The sequence below is a fragment of the Cibotium barometz genome, chromosome 6 (genome assembly GCF_041138505.1).
Source record: "Cibotium barometz isolate CiBa-2024 chromosome 6, ASM4113850v1, whole genome shotgun sequence".
NCBI classification, from domain to species: domain Eukaryota; kingdom Viridiplantae; phylum Streptophyta; class Polypodiopsida; order Cyatheales; family Cibotiaceae; genus Cibotium; species Cibotium barometz.
The window spans coordinates 7,548,815-7,566,379 of NC_141051.1; the positions used below are offsets into that span (position 1 = coordinate 7,548,815).

General features: G+C 45.4%; 1 protein-coding gene across 2 annotated transcripts in view; it reads left to right on the forward strand.

The window, feature by feature from the left end:
- The window catches only part of LOC147637388 (rab GTPase-activating protein 22-like), a 186,267-nt gene that overhangs the window by 111,797 nt on the left and 56,905 nt on the right, over positions 1-17,565 (forward strand). For both annotated transcript variants that reach the window (XR_015266031.1, XM_086799189.1), the window contains exon 8: positions 11,396-11,493. Coding sequence is in view for 1 of the 2 variants with exons in the window: in XM_086799189.1 (XP_086655315.1) it covers positions 11,396-11,493 (98 nt within the window). In the remaining variant the exon portion in view is untranslated. The remainder of the gene's footprint in view (positions 1-11,395; positions 11,494-17,565) is intronic.

Here is a 17,565-nt window from a genome sequence, read left to right on the forward strand (position 1 = left end):
ACATTGAGGAGATTTGAGATTTCCAACACTATTGGGGTGAAACACGGCTGCACTCTATCACCCACTCTTTTTGGCCTCTACATTGATAAGATCTCGAGCTTCATTGGCAAGGCTGGTCCCACACTGGCAGGCATATTGATCCCCCTACTACTTTATGCATATGACATTGTTGTCCTTTCAGATTTAGCCAAGGGGCTTCAGAGACAGTTGGATGCCTGACATCGTCTCTGTGGACACCCTCTCCGCCTTGCGCTGCCAACTGCTCTACCTTGTTCGCACATCAGCTATGTTGTTCGGTGGGCTGTTGTGCACTCTCGCTTTGCCCATTGCCCATTCGTTGTGCTGTTTGGTGCAATGTTGCGCATCGTCTCCGCCCTCATCTCACTCACCTTGTTCGGGCTCCCAAGGTAGAAACAAAGGGGGAATAGCCAGAATGAATCTACAAGAGTCGGAGGCATACATCAAGACGGTGCATGACAACACCAAGAAGGCATCCGGTGAGTAGATGTAACTTGGTTGAACACAATGCTAATATTTACACTTAAATACATAAATACACTAAGATTTAATGGACAACATGCTCAATACAAGATGTAATTCGCTGAATTGACAAGAGACACACAATGGGCTGGAACGGCCAAATCCTCCCTCAAATAGTGTATATCTAGCTTGGGAGAATCAAGTACATAGTGTCATGTGTATTTCTGACCAGATTTCCATACCAATGTATATGAAAACAGTATTGCAAACAATGTGGTTGTCTGGGTAGATTTGCAACTCACAATACCCTTCAAGTGTCCATGTTCCCTACCATCTCCTCTCTATTGTTCCACCAACACATGGTAGCAACAATCTGCAAGAGAGCACGCAAGACAAGAGAACACAACACATGGTATGTGAACATGGAGTCCTGCTGCTCCCATCTACTACTTGCTTCCATATTTAAGCATCAAAGCTTACGAATTGCAAGTAGAGCTGATGACAACAGAAGTCTTCGCGATGGAAGCGTTCGAAATATTGAAATCTTCAATTTGTTTCGATCCTTCACGATAAAAGTCTTCAAGAGGATGAAGGGAACCTTGGGAAAGCCTCCCCTATGGTTCAACTTGGATGTCATTTCAATATATATACATAATGAGAAGTAAAGGTGGATGAATTGGGTGGCCAAATGGACATCTCTTTCGACTTCTAAACAGTTGTCCGGAACTGAAAAGCATCCAAATACGACTCAAGCAATTGCAGGTAATCTCTAAAGAGCTCTTTATCTAGCCATTTAGTATCTCAGGAGGTTCACCTAAATATATATAAGTATAGCAGGTGAGTTCAAATGAAGGGGTTTTTTAATTCAAAATTTTACAAAAATACATTTATGGAAGGTGTTTTTTAAATCGAATTTGGAAAAAAAACCAGTAAGTCCACAAAGAAAAAGGAATCATTTTATTCATGTAAATTTCATAGGTAAGGGGTTTTTAAAACACCCGTTGAACGCATGTGATACATAGGGTTTCTTAGTAGTGCACCCCTCGAGTTTAGCATTAATGGGAACTTCACAAGATAACACTTGATAACTTTGCTTGTAGCAAGGTTGGGTTCCTTGTGATTCACAATCTGTTCTGGCTGCAAAATCTCCTCAAATCTCCTCAAGCTCATCCACTCTGGTATGAATAGGCAATGCCAACCTGAAAGCCGCTTCATTCATTCTCTCAATCACTCGAAGAGGCCCATAGTACTTGGCTGCAAGCTTAGGGTATGCATCCTCTTTGCCAGGCCTCTTTGCATGTCTTGCTTTCTCAAATTTCAGCAATCCCCAATCATTCTCTTTGACATCAAATTGCTTTCTTTGCTTGTCGGCAACCTTTTTGTGACCACGCAATGGCTGTCTGCACCTGAGCAAAGGCAATAGCCAAGTCTCCTACATCTTTATCAGCTGCAAATATCTCATTCTTTGTGCGAAGGATGGGTGGCGAAACCACCTTACCATAGACAATCTATTTTCCGTAGATGCACGCACCGTGTCGTTGTATGCAAATTCCACAAGCGGTAAGTACTTCTCCCAAGAAGACTTCTGATCCACCACATAATATTTTAAGAGATCCAACACGGTTGAATTCGCAGCCTCACTTTGCCCATCTGTTTGAGGTAATAAGCTGATGAGAAGTCCAATTTCGTGTCCATATTATCAAATAAGACCCGCCAAAAGAGACTTGTAGTCCTGGGATCTCTATCCCCCACAATGGACTTCGGCATTCCATGATGCTTGAACACTTGTGCAAGATATATTTTAACCATATGCTTAGCTTTGATGGTCTTGTTGACCGCGGCAAGAAGTGAGCTTGCTTGCTAAACGTGTCCACAATTGTCCAAATAGCATCATGACCTTGTTGGGTCTGTGGCAAGTACATAATGAAATCCATTGTAATACTTTCCCATGGCTGTGTGGGAATAGACAATGGCTGAAGCAAACCTGGTGCCTTTCGCCTATCACACTTCACCTTTTGACAGGTGATACATACACGTACATGTGCCTCTATGTTCTTGTGTATACCTGGCCAAAAGAAATACCGCTCAATCATGTGCCTAGTAGCCATTATGCCTCTATGACTAGCATATGGAGGAGCATGGCACTCATCCAAAACCTTTTGCCTCATGTCAGACACCACACAGGTAATTATCTTTCATAAGATAACCCTCTTTGATCACATATGTGGCATGTGCATGACCAGCCATCAATCCGTATGATAGAAATCACATGGCAGACACATTAGAGGCAACCGAGATAGCTGTTACATTCTTCTTTCTTGTGGTGTCCAAGATCCGAAAATGAAACATAGAGAGGAAATTGACCATCCTCATATGCTTCTCCGATAATTTAGTTTGGGTAAGAAAATACCTCGAACTTTGGTGATATGTCTTCACAGTGAAATCAACCCCAAGAAGGTAATGTTTCCATATGGTAAGCGCATGAATTACAGCCAAGAGCTCTTTCTCATAAATGCCAAGAGAGAGCTCTACATCATGCAATCTATGGCTCTCATAAGCCACGGCATGTCCCTCTTGATTTAGGACAACTCATATGCAATTTCTAGATGCATCACATATCACACTAAATGGCTTTTGCAAATCCAGAATGATCAACACTGACCATGAGTAGTTGCCATAGTCACAAGAAACGTTTCGAGGTTTTTTTCATTTCGAGGTTTTTCGGGTTTTGTTTCGAAAGGTTTCATCCCTCAGCTAAGAAACTGCGAGGTTTCGAAAAATCAATAATTTCATATAGTATAAATACTTAAAGAACTTATATAGCCATCTAAAAACATAGTGTAATGATGCAAACATGGTGTCTTCTCACACATCTTGGGGAACAATCCTTATTTTGGTAAGACATTATGGCAATTTTGCTTCATCAGATGCCACAAGTTGTTCAATCAAGGACTCTTAAGAAATTGAAGAAGAGAAGGTAGAACTTGGGAAAGATTAAAGACATTGAAGGACGGTGTATGAAGAAAAAGGGGAAAGAAGAGAGGAGAAGAAGAGAAAGAAAGAAGAAGAGCAAGGGAGAAGAAGAGGAGAGAACAAGAGAAAGAAAGAAGAAGAGAATGAAGGAAGGTGGAGTAGAGGTGAAAGAAGTAGCAGAAGATGAAAAAGGAAAGGAGGGAGGCAGGAGAAGAAGAGGAAAGGTGATATGGAAGAAAAAATAAAAAATAAAAATCCCAGAAAAATCGAGAAAAAAAAACGAAACATGAAATTTGGGCGAAACTACCGTATTGGAGAGATTTTGAGGTTTTTTAAAAACTTTTCAAAGTTTCGAGGTTTTGAGGTTTCGAAAGCTAGAAACAGGTTTTTTTGTTACTATGGTAGTTGTATCCTTTAATTTGAGGAATACATTCCCCTCTACATTAGTCCATCTGAATGTAGCCTTCTTCTTTGTCAAGTCATACAAAGGAGAAGCTATCCATGCAAAGTGCCGAATGAATCTCCGGTAATAAGAGCATAATCCAAGAAAACTATGGATCTCATGCACTAATCTCGATTCTCAATTCGAGCCAATTCCAAATTGCATCAATCTTTGCAGGATCCATCCACACTCCATCTCTAGACACAATATGCCCAAGATAATGTATCTGTGCCAAGAAGAACTCACTCTTCTTTGCATTTTTGAAGAGTCTATGCATGCAGAGTTCTTCAAAAACAATAGCCAAATGAGTTATATGCTCTTCTTCGGTCTTGGGAGAAGACTAAGATGTCATCAAAGAAGACATTTGTAAATTTCCTGTACCCATGGAATTTGCGATCTAGCATTCTATTGAATGTAGCTGGGGCATTCGTAAGACCAAAAGGCATAACAGGATACTCAGAAAGCCCAAATGCTGTCTTGAAAGCAGTTTTATGTACATCCTTAGGCACCACACGCACTTGATGATACCCACTCTTGATCAATTTGGCTAAAGCATGTGGATCCATCCAACTCGTCAAAGATGTCATCTGCGTGGAATTGGAAACCGATTCTTGATTGTAAGCTTATTCGAAAGTGTCACATGCACTCTGCACTGTAGTGCATGGTTACAAGATGGCTCATCATCATCAGTGCAACATTGTACAATATTAGAATCCTTTAGGATTGATATTTGTCATACGCCTTGACCCCATTGTAATTCTCAGTCCAAGATATGTCAGGCACGAGGTACGTAGGTCATTCCTCAGCTTTAGTGAGTGAGTTAGTCAATTTCAGTCCCTTACCCACTTGGAGAGAATCATTCATGCATATAGATGTCATAGAAGCCTTAGAGTTTGCATCAGGACATGTGTGCATATATGCATAGCATTCATCGCATATGTATGTAGGCCACCTGGACCATTGCAGAAGCTTTTGATCTTTATCCGGTAATTTTTTCATATTTTATAGTATTTATTTATCATTTAAATACCATCTATAACCCATTTATCTTATAATATCCAGTCATGTAGTATTAGAGATCCAATCGGCCAACCCTACAGCCAACCAACCAGCCCCTTAGCACTCATATAAATAGCATCCAGATTCATACCTAATCTATCTCATAATTCAGCCATCAAGCATTCAAGCGTTTGAACCTTCAGCACAAGGAGCATAAATGATTGACCATTCAGCCCATAGATCTCAGGATTCCTCAACGTTTTCAGCAAACGATTCATCCTCAGCCCAAGGAGCATCATCGTTGGAGCATTCAACCTTCCCTCAGCAAAACACAACTGTCCATAGCATTCAGCCCTCCAAAAGACCTTGCGTTTTGTGCATACAACCAGTTTTCTGCATTCGTATCATCATCGTTTTGCTACTTCACTTCGGTGAAGGTAACCTGCATGCATTCATTTGTTCACAACATTCATACATAGTCTAGAACAGTCCCAAACAGTCCATATCTCAGCCTCAGATTTGTAGCCTTCCTATATTCCATTGGGAGGAGTGCATAAGCTCGAGATCGGTCATCATTGGTGCTTCTACAGCCGTGTACAGCTCAGCCCGACTCTTGGTCTTTCAGAGATCTTGCGTTTGACTTATCTATAGTTCAAAGTGAGTCCAAAGTCATTCCCTTCAAAGTAATAAAAGCAAATACTCCTAGCAATAGGAGGGGGTCCTTCAGTGGGTAATTCGGGACCCAATCTGGTGTACAGTTTCTCTCTCTCTCTCTAAATCTCTTAAAGTTAAAGGTCATAAAAGTGGATTGCTAAACTTGCGAAACTCAGGATACAGAAGGCGGTGTGAGACTTGTGTGAGAGGATCCTTAATTACTAATACTTCTGTTGCATGTTACAAAAGCTCTATAATCTATACACATACGAAAAGATCCATCCTTCTTTCGAACCAAGAGGACGGGTGAACAATATGGGAAAGAGCTTAGCTGAATCAAACCCTTCTCAAGAAGCTCATTTACCTGCTTCATGATCTCCTCTCATTGGGATGCACTCACATGATAGGTTGGCCTATTAGGTGGTGAGCTACCTAGCACAAGATCAATGCGATGATCTTCCGGTTGTGCGGGTGGCAACTCATTTGGTAACTCATCAGCAAAACAATCATTGTACTCTTGCAAGAATTTCAGCCTATCATTACTAAGAGTGTTTACATGCACATTGTTTTCTTCAACATGATTCCGTACAAAAATCAAGTACACAAGACACTCTTCTTTGTTTGTTTATTAATTTGTACATGAGATACAAGTGGAATGGTATCACCCTCTTCACGAGCATCAATCAGATGCTCTCGGTATTTATGCATGAAGGTGATCCTGTTGGTCTTGTAAGTCTTGCGCGGATCAATGTGCATGTGCCAAGGCTTCCCAAGCAATACATTACGGCCATTCAAAGGTGCTACAAGAAAGTCCTCATGATCCACTTATCCTTGAATGTGTATGTGCAACTTGCCAATAATGGGCATAATGTGCACTTCTGTAATAACAAAGGCTGCCCTTGCTTCAATTTAAGGACCCATGTTCTCTACTTTAATACTCAAAGCAGTTGCCATCTTTGTAGATACGAAGTTCTCAGTTGCACAATCATCAAACATGAACAAAGCAGGCTGATCCTTGAGCTGTCTCCAAGCTTTACATACAACCCTATCTTTACTATCATGTGAAGTGTTGCCTTGCACATCCGGAACCATATGCACATTGCAGGTTGATCTCCCCAAGCTTTATATACAACCCTGTCTTTACTATCATGTGAAGTGTTTCCCTACATATCCTCAACCATATGCACATTGGGCTTTGATGGATTCACATTATCACACTTCTTCTTGTTTGGGCATGCATTTGCAATATCCTGAGTTTTAAAGCGGCGGAAAGCCTTCTTGAGACTTTGGAGGTTTGGCCCTTTTCTCATAGATAGAGGTGGTGACTCCATTTGGCATTACAGACCACTTGTATGGTTGGTCCCTCCCCCTCCCCTTGTATGAGATAGCCTTCTTCTCACAGAGCGGCTAGTCGGAGGAGAAGCATCTCTTTTCTATTGCTCATTTGTCTGCCGTCCTTATATGAGGTGATGCTGTATTTAGCCTGTCGTGGTTGTACTTAGCCCTTTGCGATTGTTTTTCTTTAACTAATTGAATGATCTTTTTCGCGAAAAAAAAAAGTTCAGCCCTCAAGGCTATGGACTTTTCTTCCTCCAAGATGTTATCCATTAGGAGCTCCTAGTACCGTACTTTTCCTCGTAGTTGTTTCAGTTTCAGTTAGTTGTTTAGTTGTTTTTAGCTTTCCTTACACAGACATTGTATCAGATCCACCAATTGTTGTAACCTTTTTGGTCTCATAGGTCATTTTGGCCTTCTGAAGACGTTAATATATCATTTCATTTACCACGGGATGGCTGTCCCACGTGTTCTTGCTCCCTTGTGTGCACTACATGAGTTTGCTCTTCTTGTAAAGCATTGGAAGCATGCATTGCATTGTCTCCACCTCTTGTGTAGCATCTCCAACATTCTCTCTACGGCTGTCCATAGTGTTCTAAGTATAGAGATAGCTAGTGTTCGCGGTGATCGTCTTTCAGGATAGAAGTGAAAGAGAATCGTATGCTTTGATACCATTGTAACTTGGTTGAACACAATGCTAATCAATACACTTAAATCTACCAAGATTTAATGGACAACATGCTCAATACAAGATGTAATTTGTTGAATTGACAAGAGATGCATAATGAGCTGGAATGGTTGACCCCTCCCTCAAATAGTGTATATTTATCTTGGGAGAATCAAGTACATAGTGTCATGGGCATTTCTTACCAGATTTCCATACCAATGCATATGAAAATAGTATCGCAAACAATGTGGTTGTTTGTGTAGTTTTACAACTGAAACTACCATCTCAAGTGCCCATGCTCCCTACCATTTTCTCTCTATTGTTCCACCAACACATGGTAACAACAATTTGCAAGAGAGCACGTAGGACAACGTAACACTACACGGGGTATGTGAACATGGAGTCGTACTCCTCCCTCTTACTACCTGGTTCCATATTTAAGCATCAAAGCTTACTAATTGCAAGTAGAGTCGATGACAACTGAAGTCTTCGCGATGGAAGCGTTTGGAGTATTGAAATCTTCAATTTGTCGCGATCCTTTACGACAGAAGTCTTCAAGAGGATGAAGGGAACCCTAGGAAAGCTTCCCCTATGGTTCAACTTGAGAAAAGAAGGTTGAAATTAGGTTTTTTAGAAAAAAGACCAGAAATTACAGCAAATATAAGAGCTATTTTGCTGAATTACAGTCATTGGGAATGTGTGGGTCAGTGAACACCACGTGGAAACACTCTTGGAAGCTTGGAAAATATATTAGCAAGCTTGGATATGGAGTTGGGAAGAAGAAAGTGCAGAAAATACAGCCAAAAGACCTCATCAACTTCTAGAGAGAGAGGGGGAAGAGAGAAATGGTAAGATGTCCACCCTAGGTGTCAGATAGAGAGGACAAGTGACTTGTGGTGCAAGTTGGGATGGACACATGGTTGGTTGCTCCCCTTGTACAAAGGGGATAAGGTCTGGGCTGTGGGCATTGAGTTTTGTCCATCTCGGGATACCAGTGAGTGCAAACATAAGGCTGGTGATAATTTATAAGTGAGCTTTGGTGGCTGAAAACTTAATGAAGTGTGTACACACTCACTTATAAACCCATGTTGATTCCTAAGGCTAGGTTTATGACCAATACTTACCACCTGTCACATACCACATAACCATGTTAGCAGAGAGTTTCACACGCACGGTTCATGGGCAAGCGTCCCCTTGCTTGGAACTACACATTGGTCAGGTAAGCATGAAAAACAACATGCAATTTCAATTGCAGGCAAACACAGAGATTTCACGCAGTGCAGCATTGGTATGGACAATCCCCGTTCACATGAGACTATACAAAAATAGACGTGCTCCAGACAAGTACACGACGTACCAAATACAATGGAACACCAAGCCTCCATGCATTTCCGGGCATGTGTACACAAGCACACAAGTCCCAGTGAAAAGCCAAGTCCACAGTATCACATGAGTGGCTCAATTCGCGGCATAGGCAACTGCTATGGACGCTAGTCCAATGTACTTACATAATGAGAAAGCACAGGTGGACCAATGGGGTGGCCAAATGGTGATAGCAGAAGGTGTTGGATAGGGTCATGAACCAACATGAAAAACAGTTGGAAGGCCTCCACAAGGAGTTACAAGGCAAGAATAACAAGATTGCATAATTGGAGGCAAAGGTGAACCGCTAGGAGGAGGAGATTTGAACGCTGAAAGATACCATGTTGCAACAACAAGGAATGCCAGAGGCTGGCCCAGTGATAGGGGAACTTCGGGCAAAAATGGCTATTGTCAAGGACCATGCAGTGGAGTAAGGGAAACTTAATATACAGGAGGGTCTAAGGATGGACGTGGAATATCTGAAGGCTGCGAGTGATAAGTTGCAGGAGACCACCAAGAAAGAGTGGTTGGAGATGGTGAAGAAGCACAAACCCCCATAGAGCATCGATGATACATGGGACTCGCGAGGAGGAGAAATGCACGAAGGATAGGGCCTTCCACTTGCGAGTGCGGGGGGCTACAGGTGGGGATTCCCCCTCCCCTTTTCCCCCTTTTGGTAGGTACATGGAAGACTGGAAGGATATGACATGAGAGCGTCCCCTCATCGTTAGATTCTATGATGCCACGAGCAGACATGCCTTCCTAGACATACTGGCTGCTCTCGAGGGCACACAGGTCTACATGGGGGATGATCTCACCCTAGCACAAGTGGCACATTGGGATGAGGCGATGGTGATAGTTCATAAAGCCCATAGGTGGAAGTGGGCTATCTATAGAGATGGCAGGCTCATTATCATTGAGCGCGCAGTCTTGAATAGGGACGCGTGGTCTATGAGAACTGCAATGTCACCATGTGGTCAATACCAGGAGATTTGAGGGAGATTCTCATAGGTAGGGATGCCATTTTCTATACACACACTTATCAGAGCCCTGAGAGGGGTTTACCATACATAGTCGGGTATCAGTGGGAGTTAGATCTCCGAGGTGAGACCCACACATCATCAGGAGTATGTTGTTAGGGATGCACCGAGCCATTCCCCTTATGCCGCACAACATGGCCAGTCACCATTATATGGGGAGTTCACAGCTAGGGGAAGTCATCCTGCTCGGGGAAGTTAACGCTACTTGATCTGGACGACCCTAGTAGACTGTATAGGAGCTGGTCATCACTGATATGGAGTTACAGAGATCATCACAGGACCATGAGGAGGAGCTCATGATGTATGGGAGACATTTCTTTGAGCTGGGAGTTGCACATGGTCTTGTTATCTATAACGGGATGTCCCGATGGCGCTCCTCCGATGCCCTCACCTCCTTCTCTTGCTTGAAAAGTACCAGCACCGTGGATTACTTGATGGGATCTCTGGCCGGCTTTGGCACGCCTTCTCCTAGACTTCTCCATCCCACCACCCCCCTTTGATGCTGACCATGCCTACCTCTCTTTCACTCTTACTTGCACACCACCCGTCCCCCCACCACCACCACCCCCCATCTCACATTACACCCAGGTTCATTTTGATCACGAGCTTGAACTTGTTTACTCCAACCACATCTACCGCCAACTCCAGGACCGCCAAGGCACCTTGCGGTCGGACAAATCACGAACCGCCAAGCGAAACTGATTTCTCAATGCCTCACCCAACGCAAGAAATGGGTGTTCTACGCTCCGAAAGAGGATGAGTTAAACGGACTCTCCTTAGGGCTGCACTACAAAGAGGCCTAGAGGAAAGTCCGAGAACATCCCCTCACCACCCCCCCCCCCCCCCCCCCCCTCCAAATCTATGCCTGGACACATGGCACTGCTATGCATGCTTGCTCTTATCATATTCCCCATCAGTCACCTCTACCCCCACCACCGCTACCTTCTTCACAAAGGGCATGGTCCTCAAGGCCATCTGTAGACTGCGTAATGGGCAGCCTCCGATCACGAGGGACTAACTACCGAGTACATCTCACATGCTGATGATACCTTGGCAACCCTACTAGCCTTCATGTTGTATAGGTTTGCTTCATAGGGTAAGTTACCCTTTCATAGATGTCAATATTTCTCTCATTACCGGCACACACTTGCACTGGCTCAATTTTTTGTTTGTGTAGCTTTGGCATGCATGAGCTAGATTCATAAATACAAACATGTACCTTGTCTGGACTATTCTCTCTTTGTTGTTTATGCCATACCAACTCATTAGTTGGTGATAACGATTCTCAGATATATACAGCTTCATAAGCATGAAGTACATGGGTTCTATTTTTGAAAACAAAACATGGATTTGTAGAGTTCTCTTGTTAATATTCAATCTTAGTCAGTAAATAAAAAAAACTAAAGTTTGTGAGTCGTCCCTCGTCTTTCATGCTGGTTGCAGATGACCTTGGTGGTGGCAGTTTCATATTTGCATTTCGAATGCTGATGGTTTTATTTCGTCGGGAGTTTTCTTTTTCTGATTCATTATATCTTTGGGAGGTTTGTATTCATTTATAATACCTAAATGTTTGTTTTGAAAATGCTTGCCATTTACTTCTTGTTTGTATGGAAAGCTGGTATTGCTGTGAATGTGTTGTCGAGACTTGCCAACTCTTGTTTGTCTGGAAAGCTGGTATTGCTGTGAATGAATTGTTGGGACTTGCTAACTCTTTTTTTTCTTGGAAAAAGATCCTTCAACTAGTCAAAACAAAATCAGCCACAAGGGGCTAAGTACAACCACGACGGGCTAGATACAAACTCGCTTCATATAAGGGCGGGAAACAAGTTATCAAAGGGGAATAGATGCTTCTCCTCCGGCTGGCTGCTCTGTGAGGAGAAGGCTATCTCATACAGGGGGTGGGGGGTGGGGTGGGGGGGGGGGGGCACAGGTGGTCTAGAATGCCAAATGGGGTCACCGCCTCTTATCTGTGAGGAAAAGGCCAGGCCTCCAAAGTCACAAGAAGGTTTCCCGCCGCTTCCACATGCGGTCAGAACCTCCCTGAAGCTGCTCCCAGAGGGTGTGAATGATACCGAGCCATATGCTCCTGATGGTCTCAGCCGGCGGAGTGTGGGTACCTTTGATGGCCTTGCTGCATCTAGCACACCAAATGTGCCAAGCTGCTATGTTGCTGTAAATCTCCCATCTCTGGCAAGAGCCTGGTCACCAGGCACCTGTCGGTGGGGATGTGATTGGTACTGTTGCTATACGATGGTGGGAGACATGAAGGGCTAGTCCTCCCCCATCCTCCTCATAAGTCCTGACCACTCTAGCCTCGGTTGCCCAAGCGACAGTACCCTGAGTGATGAATCATGATCCGGGTCGATGCCTTGTCCATGGCGAAGATGCAGAGAATTTGCTGCCAAATCTGTTGAGCCTTCGGGCAATCCCAAAGGCAATGTCCTTAAGACTCCTGGGATGGCCACACCTTGGGCACACCTTGGGCAAGCTGTTGACCAACCTCCAACTGCCAACCAAGTACTGACCGCCAAACTCTTGTGTGCCATCAACCAAAGAAAGAGAGTGATCTTCCTCGGCCGGAAGCTGTCCCAAAGCCTCTTCCAGATATCTGAAAGGAAGCATTGTGATAGGCCCCGAGACTGCCAGTGTGCTGTTGTTGCCGAAGTGCCATCTATCTCAGGCATCTGGATCTTGCGGCAAAGCCGCGTTGTATATGCAAAGAAGGGGGCATCCAGAGTCTCCTCCCGATCTGCGGGATCATGCCAAGTCCACTCTCCTGGGTCCCATTGCAGCCGTGTGAGAGGTCGGCACTTCCAAATCCATAGCCGCCATAGTCTCTCCCTGGCCACCTTGGTCGGTGCTGGATCTATGTGTCATTCCCGCGCTCGAAAATCAATCACCCTCATCCTCTGCAAGGTGCAGCCTTTGAGATCCTCCAAGGGGTGTTTTGATCTCTCTAGTTTGCCATGGGATCTAATAGAGAAAGTGAGTAGACCATTGTCCTCAACTGCTCCAAGGACCGCCACAAGAATGTCGTGTGTGGTAAACACGCCTAACCACACTGGGTGGTCGGGTCTGGAATAGTCATGGTGGCTGAATGATCACTCTCCATGCCACCGTGGTCCTGGCTGGCCGCCCATCACTTCCGGCCCACAAGAAGTTCTAGATCAAACGCAGTACCTGGCCAATACATGCCTGAGAAAAGGCCCAACTCGAAGTGATGTACCACATGGTGGCAAGCAGTACCTGGTTCACCACCACCACTCTGCCTGCTAAGGATAGCCTCAGCGAGCTCCAGTATAAAAGCTTCTTCCGAATACTCAAAAGAAGCGGAGCGAGATGCTGTTTGGGAGAGAGAGCAATGCCAACCTGGCAACCGAGGTAGTGAACTGGAGTGTCCCTCGACTGGTCGCCAAGTCGGGGCGGGTGCTGAGCCTACCCAAAAACCACGCGACTTGTGCCAGTTGATCTGCGCTTCTGACGCACGACATAAGATCTTGATCTCTGGAGATTCCCTACATCTCTTTGCGAGGTAGGCTGCTGTGTTGTTTGCAAGCTATGAGTCCAACAGCTCCTCCCGCATGCAAAGGGGAAGGCGCAATTCCTAAAGTTCGATCTCCTGGGCGGAGTGAAAACTACACATGGCCTCGATGACAAATAGAAAGAGGTACGGTGCTAGAGGACAGCCCTGTCGAACCGAGTGGGAAAGGGGGAATCTATCGCCTTGGGCTTCGTGAATGAGAACCTGGCTGTGATGCTGAATAAAGTCTTGAGACTGCACAAATCCACTCCATGGGGAATCCCATCCGGCTCATAGTGCCCTCCAGAAAGCTCCAATCCACCCCGTCATAAGCTTTCTCAAAGTCTCGGAGTAGTACAATGAGGTCTTGTCGCCGCATCCTGGCCAAAGCCGTCGCCTCCCAAAAGGTAAAGATGTTACCCAGAATGCTATCCTGAACAAACCCAATGTGAGTGTCCTGGATCAAGTCAAGGAGAGAAGGTTTAAGTCGCATGTTGATGGCCTTGGCCAAAATCTTTTAGGCCGTGCCTAGAAGTGTGATGGGTCTTCGCTGCCGGATCTCCAATTTGTCACCATGCGCCTTGGGAATCAAATGTATCAAGCCCTTTGTGAGCCTCGTTTGCATGGCACTTGTGAGCATAATCTCATTGAAGGTAGTGTGAGGGCCACCTTCCATGAGGTCCCAATGGTGAAGAAAGAAAGAGACAGGAAGTCCATCCGCCCCCAGGCATTTACCCCTGGGTAGTGCTGTCACCGTCTTCGCCAGCTGCTCTGAAGTGAAAGGGGTCAATAAGAAAGATCGAAGGAAGGGAGGAACCACCTCTCTCGTGTGCCTTCAAACTCTCTCGTGCGTGTCCATCACCTGGGGGGATAAAGGGGCACCAGTGAGACAAGATTGGAATGTGGTGGATCAGAAACAATAGGGAAAAGAAGATGCCATGGTCCCATTCCTGCATAAATATCACATGCTTCCCCTGCGCAGAACGAGAGGGGCCATGAATGCGAGCCCAAGTAGCCATAAGAGTGTGGATGATATCACCCCATATAGTACTAATGCACTGAGACCCAAGAATCTGGACACCCTCAATAGCCTCCGTGCATCTAGCTCTCCAGATCTGCCATGCTGTAATACTGGCAATAATCTCCCAACTGGTGTGGGGGTGTATAATCAGAGTGAGGAACATCCTGCAATAAACCATGCAGTGCAATATCTCTACGAATGAAAAAAATAGAATCTGTACCACTGCCTTCATAAAAAAGTTGTGGACCGGACTGGGTGAGCCAAGCAACTGCCCCCCAAGTCACATGCATGGCTTGGCCACTCAATTTGCCCATAAGTTGGGCTACAGGACCCCAAATCTACTATGCCATGCTGCATCCCCATAGACAATGTTGTATGGACTCAGAATCTGCCGCACATCTAGGACAGGAAGGTGCTACACCGAAAGCTGATCTCCACTGATTGGTGGGGAGACCACCATGTAAGAATAACCAAAAGAAATGAGAGATCTGGCTCCTTCTGTATGAGTGCCAAAGTCTATGCCAATATCTGCGCTGTATCACTGGAGAAATATCATAGCTCTCCCAATGAGGCTTGAGAGTAGGGATCCTATGCATATGTCCAGTGAGGAGAAGCCTGGCATTCCGAAGAGTGAAACTGAAAAAAGGAAGGCTTTTCAAAGGATCGAAAGCATCAATCCACTCCCACTCTCCTGGATTATCCCACTGAAGATATCTGATAGGACTGCCACCATATAGCCACAAACACCAAGAGCCATGAGTCAGTATATGAGGAGAAGGGTCAATGAACCAGTGCTTCCCCGAGCGACCAACAATCCTAACTGGACTAAGCCTAGTATTTGGTATAATCTCCTCCATACTACATCTCCTCAATCTCCCACCAAGCATGATAGAATAAATGAGGAAATCTGTATTCTCATGGCCTGGCAGAGCAATGACCTGCAGAGGTATGCCTATGCTCGAAAAAACTCCCAGCCAGCTCGGATGATAATCTCCGTGAAAGGTCCGAGAAAGTCACTCATGCGGAATAGCTACATCAATTTGATCAATATGAATGTGAGAGCCCCTAAGATGCTGAGTGGTGTAACTCTCCGATCCTCCGGAAGACTCTTAAAGGTCTTCGAAGCAAGAATTGTGTATGCGCATCTCTCCCATCCTGACCATTGCATATAACGAGCTGCACCAAGTGGCCGACCAGCCTCATCCCTAATGAACTCGTTCCACATAATAGGTTGTCGGTCAGCGTAATCCAAAGACCTAGGAAGCCTTTGTCGCAAAAAATATCTCATGCTTCTCCATGCTCTTACAATGGCTGCAATAAGAGGGGAAGATGGTGCCCTAATATCAGCCTCTGTGAACAAAAAACGTGTGTTGGGCATCCAGTCTCTCCGGACCCTGGGTGTACATCTGGAAATCTGAGACAGGAAAAAATCCTTCCAAGGCTCAGTGCTTGGTAGGAAACCTCTGCCCACAAGTTTGCAAAGCATTGCCTTGCACTGAACATCCGGATCGATAATATTCAAGCCCCCCTCTCTTTTGGGCTGAATAACTGAGAGCCAAGCTACCCTGGCACAAGTGTCTGAGGTGCCATCGAAGCCCGACCAGAGAAAATTGCGGATCAATCTCGGCAATTGGCCAATGCATGCACGAGAGAAGCGCCAACAAGAGGCAATAAACCAAGCTGAGGCAAGCAAAACCTGATTACCCACCAAACTCTGGAGGCTAAATCTAATCTCCTGGAGCTCCAATGGAGGAGCTTCTTCCGGATACTCATAAGCACCGGAACAAACTGCTATGCAGGAGAAATATCAATCCCAACTTGGCATCCCAAATATGTAGCAGTGCATCCTCTGCTGATCCAAGTAAAACCAAGCTCTGCACCCCAATCAACTCTCGGTGAATCACTAACCCAAAAACCAACAGATTTGTGCCAATTAATGAGTGCCCTTGCTGCCAAAAAGAACTCCCCCAAGCCATCATCCTTAGTGTAGCTGCAGAGCCCGAGGAAAAGTCCAGTCCTGCCCATATCTGCTCGATCCCGCTACAGATCGCGGGGTCGTGAATGAGCCTGTCGGGGATCTTGGAGCTCGCATGCTTGTCATGCCTCCATGGGTCCCTCTAGGGACAAAATAATTGGGGCATGATATGAGAAAGTAGTGCTTGCCAGAATACCAACCATGCCTCCACGGTTGCAAGCCCACTCATCGACGTAGACCTGTCCAGCCGAGAGAGGTTGGGGCTAGTGCTCCGCCCATCCCATCGAGAGAAACTCAGAGTCCTAGGGCTATGCCCAAACTCTAGGAGATGTCAAGGGTCTTGTCCCCTAAGGATAAATATCATCTCCTCCCAGGCAGAGTATTCCGCTTCTGAGATTGTGGCCATGCCACCTCCAAGTCTGCTGTCCTCTGCTGCCTCTATCATATTGAAGTCACCGCCCATGCAACAAAAATCAGCCTGGCGAAGGGCTTGTCAGACAATGCTCCAAAAGATAGCTCTATGTGCAGGCAACAATATTTGGGGCATAAATGTTGAGGAAGCCAACGCTATCCTCACCCATTAGAATGATAACCCACTGAGCATGTCGGGGAACTATGAGTCCCGATCTTGTCATAGATGGCAGAAGCTGCTCACTGACAGAGAGACACTCCTCCCTGTGCCCATGAAGGGCCGAAGGATGGGGACCAAAAAGTATGACTCTTGCTTGGTAAAATCTATACGCAGCGGCGGATGCGCCCCTCAGTAAGGTGATGCTCGTGGAGGAAAAGAATGTTGATAGGTCCCCCCCACTTTAGCTCGTTGAAGCTCTCCTCTAAGGATGCCTCATCTATGAAAGCACTAAGGCCCCCCTAAACTTTGAATGTTGCGTGAGACAATCCTCATATCAATCTCTGTGTGAGGCGGAACTATCGGAACTTCCCTCCACTTGAAGAGTCTTGGGCCCGGGTTTAGATGGGGAATAGTCACAATCTGTCCTGGTGCGAAGTCGCGCCAAGTGGGCGTGGATCTTGCCCTCCATGTATTGCCACTCTGTCCGAGCGCGAGAGTATGCATACTTCGTCCGTGCTCCATCGAT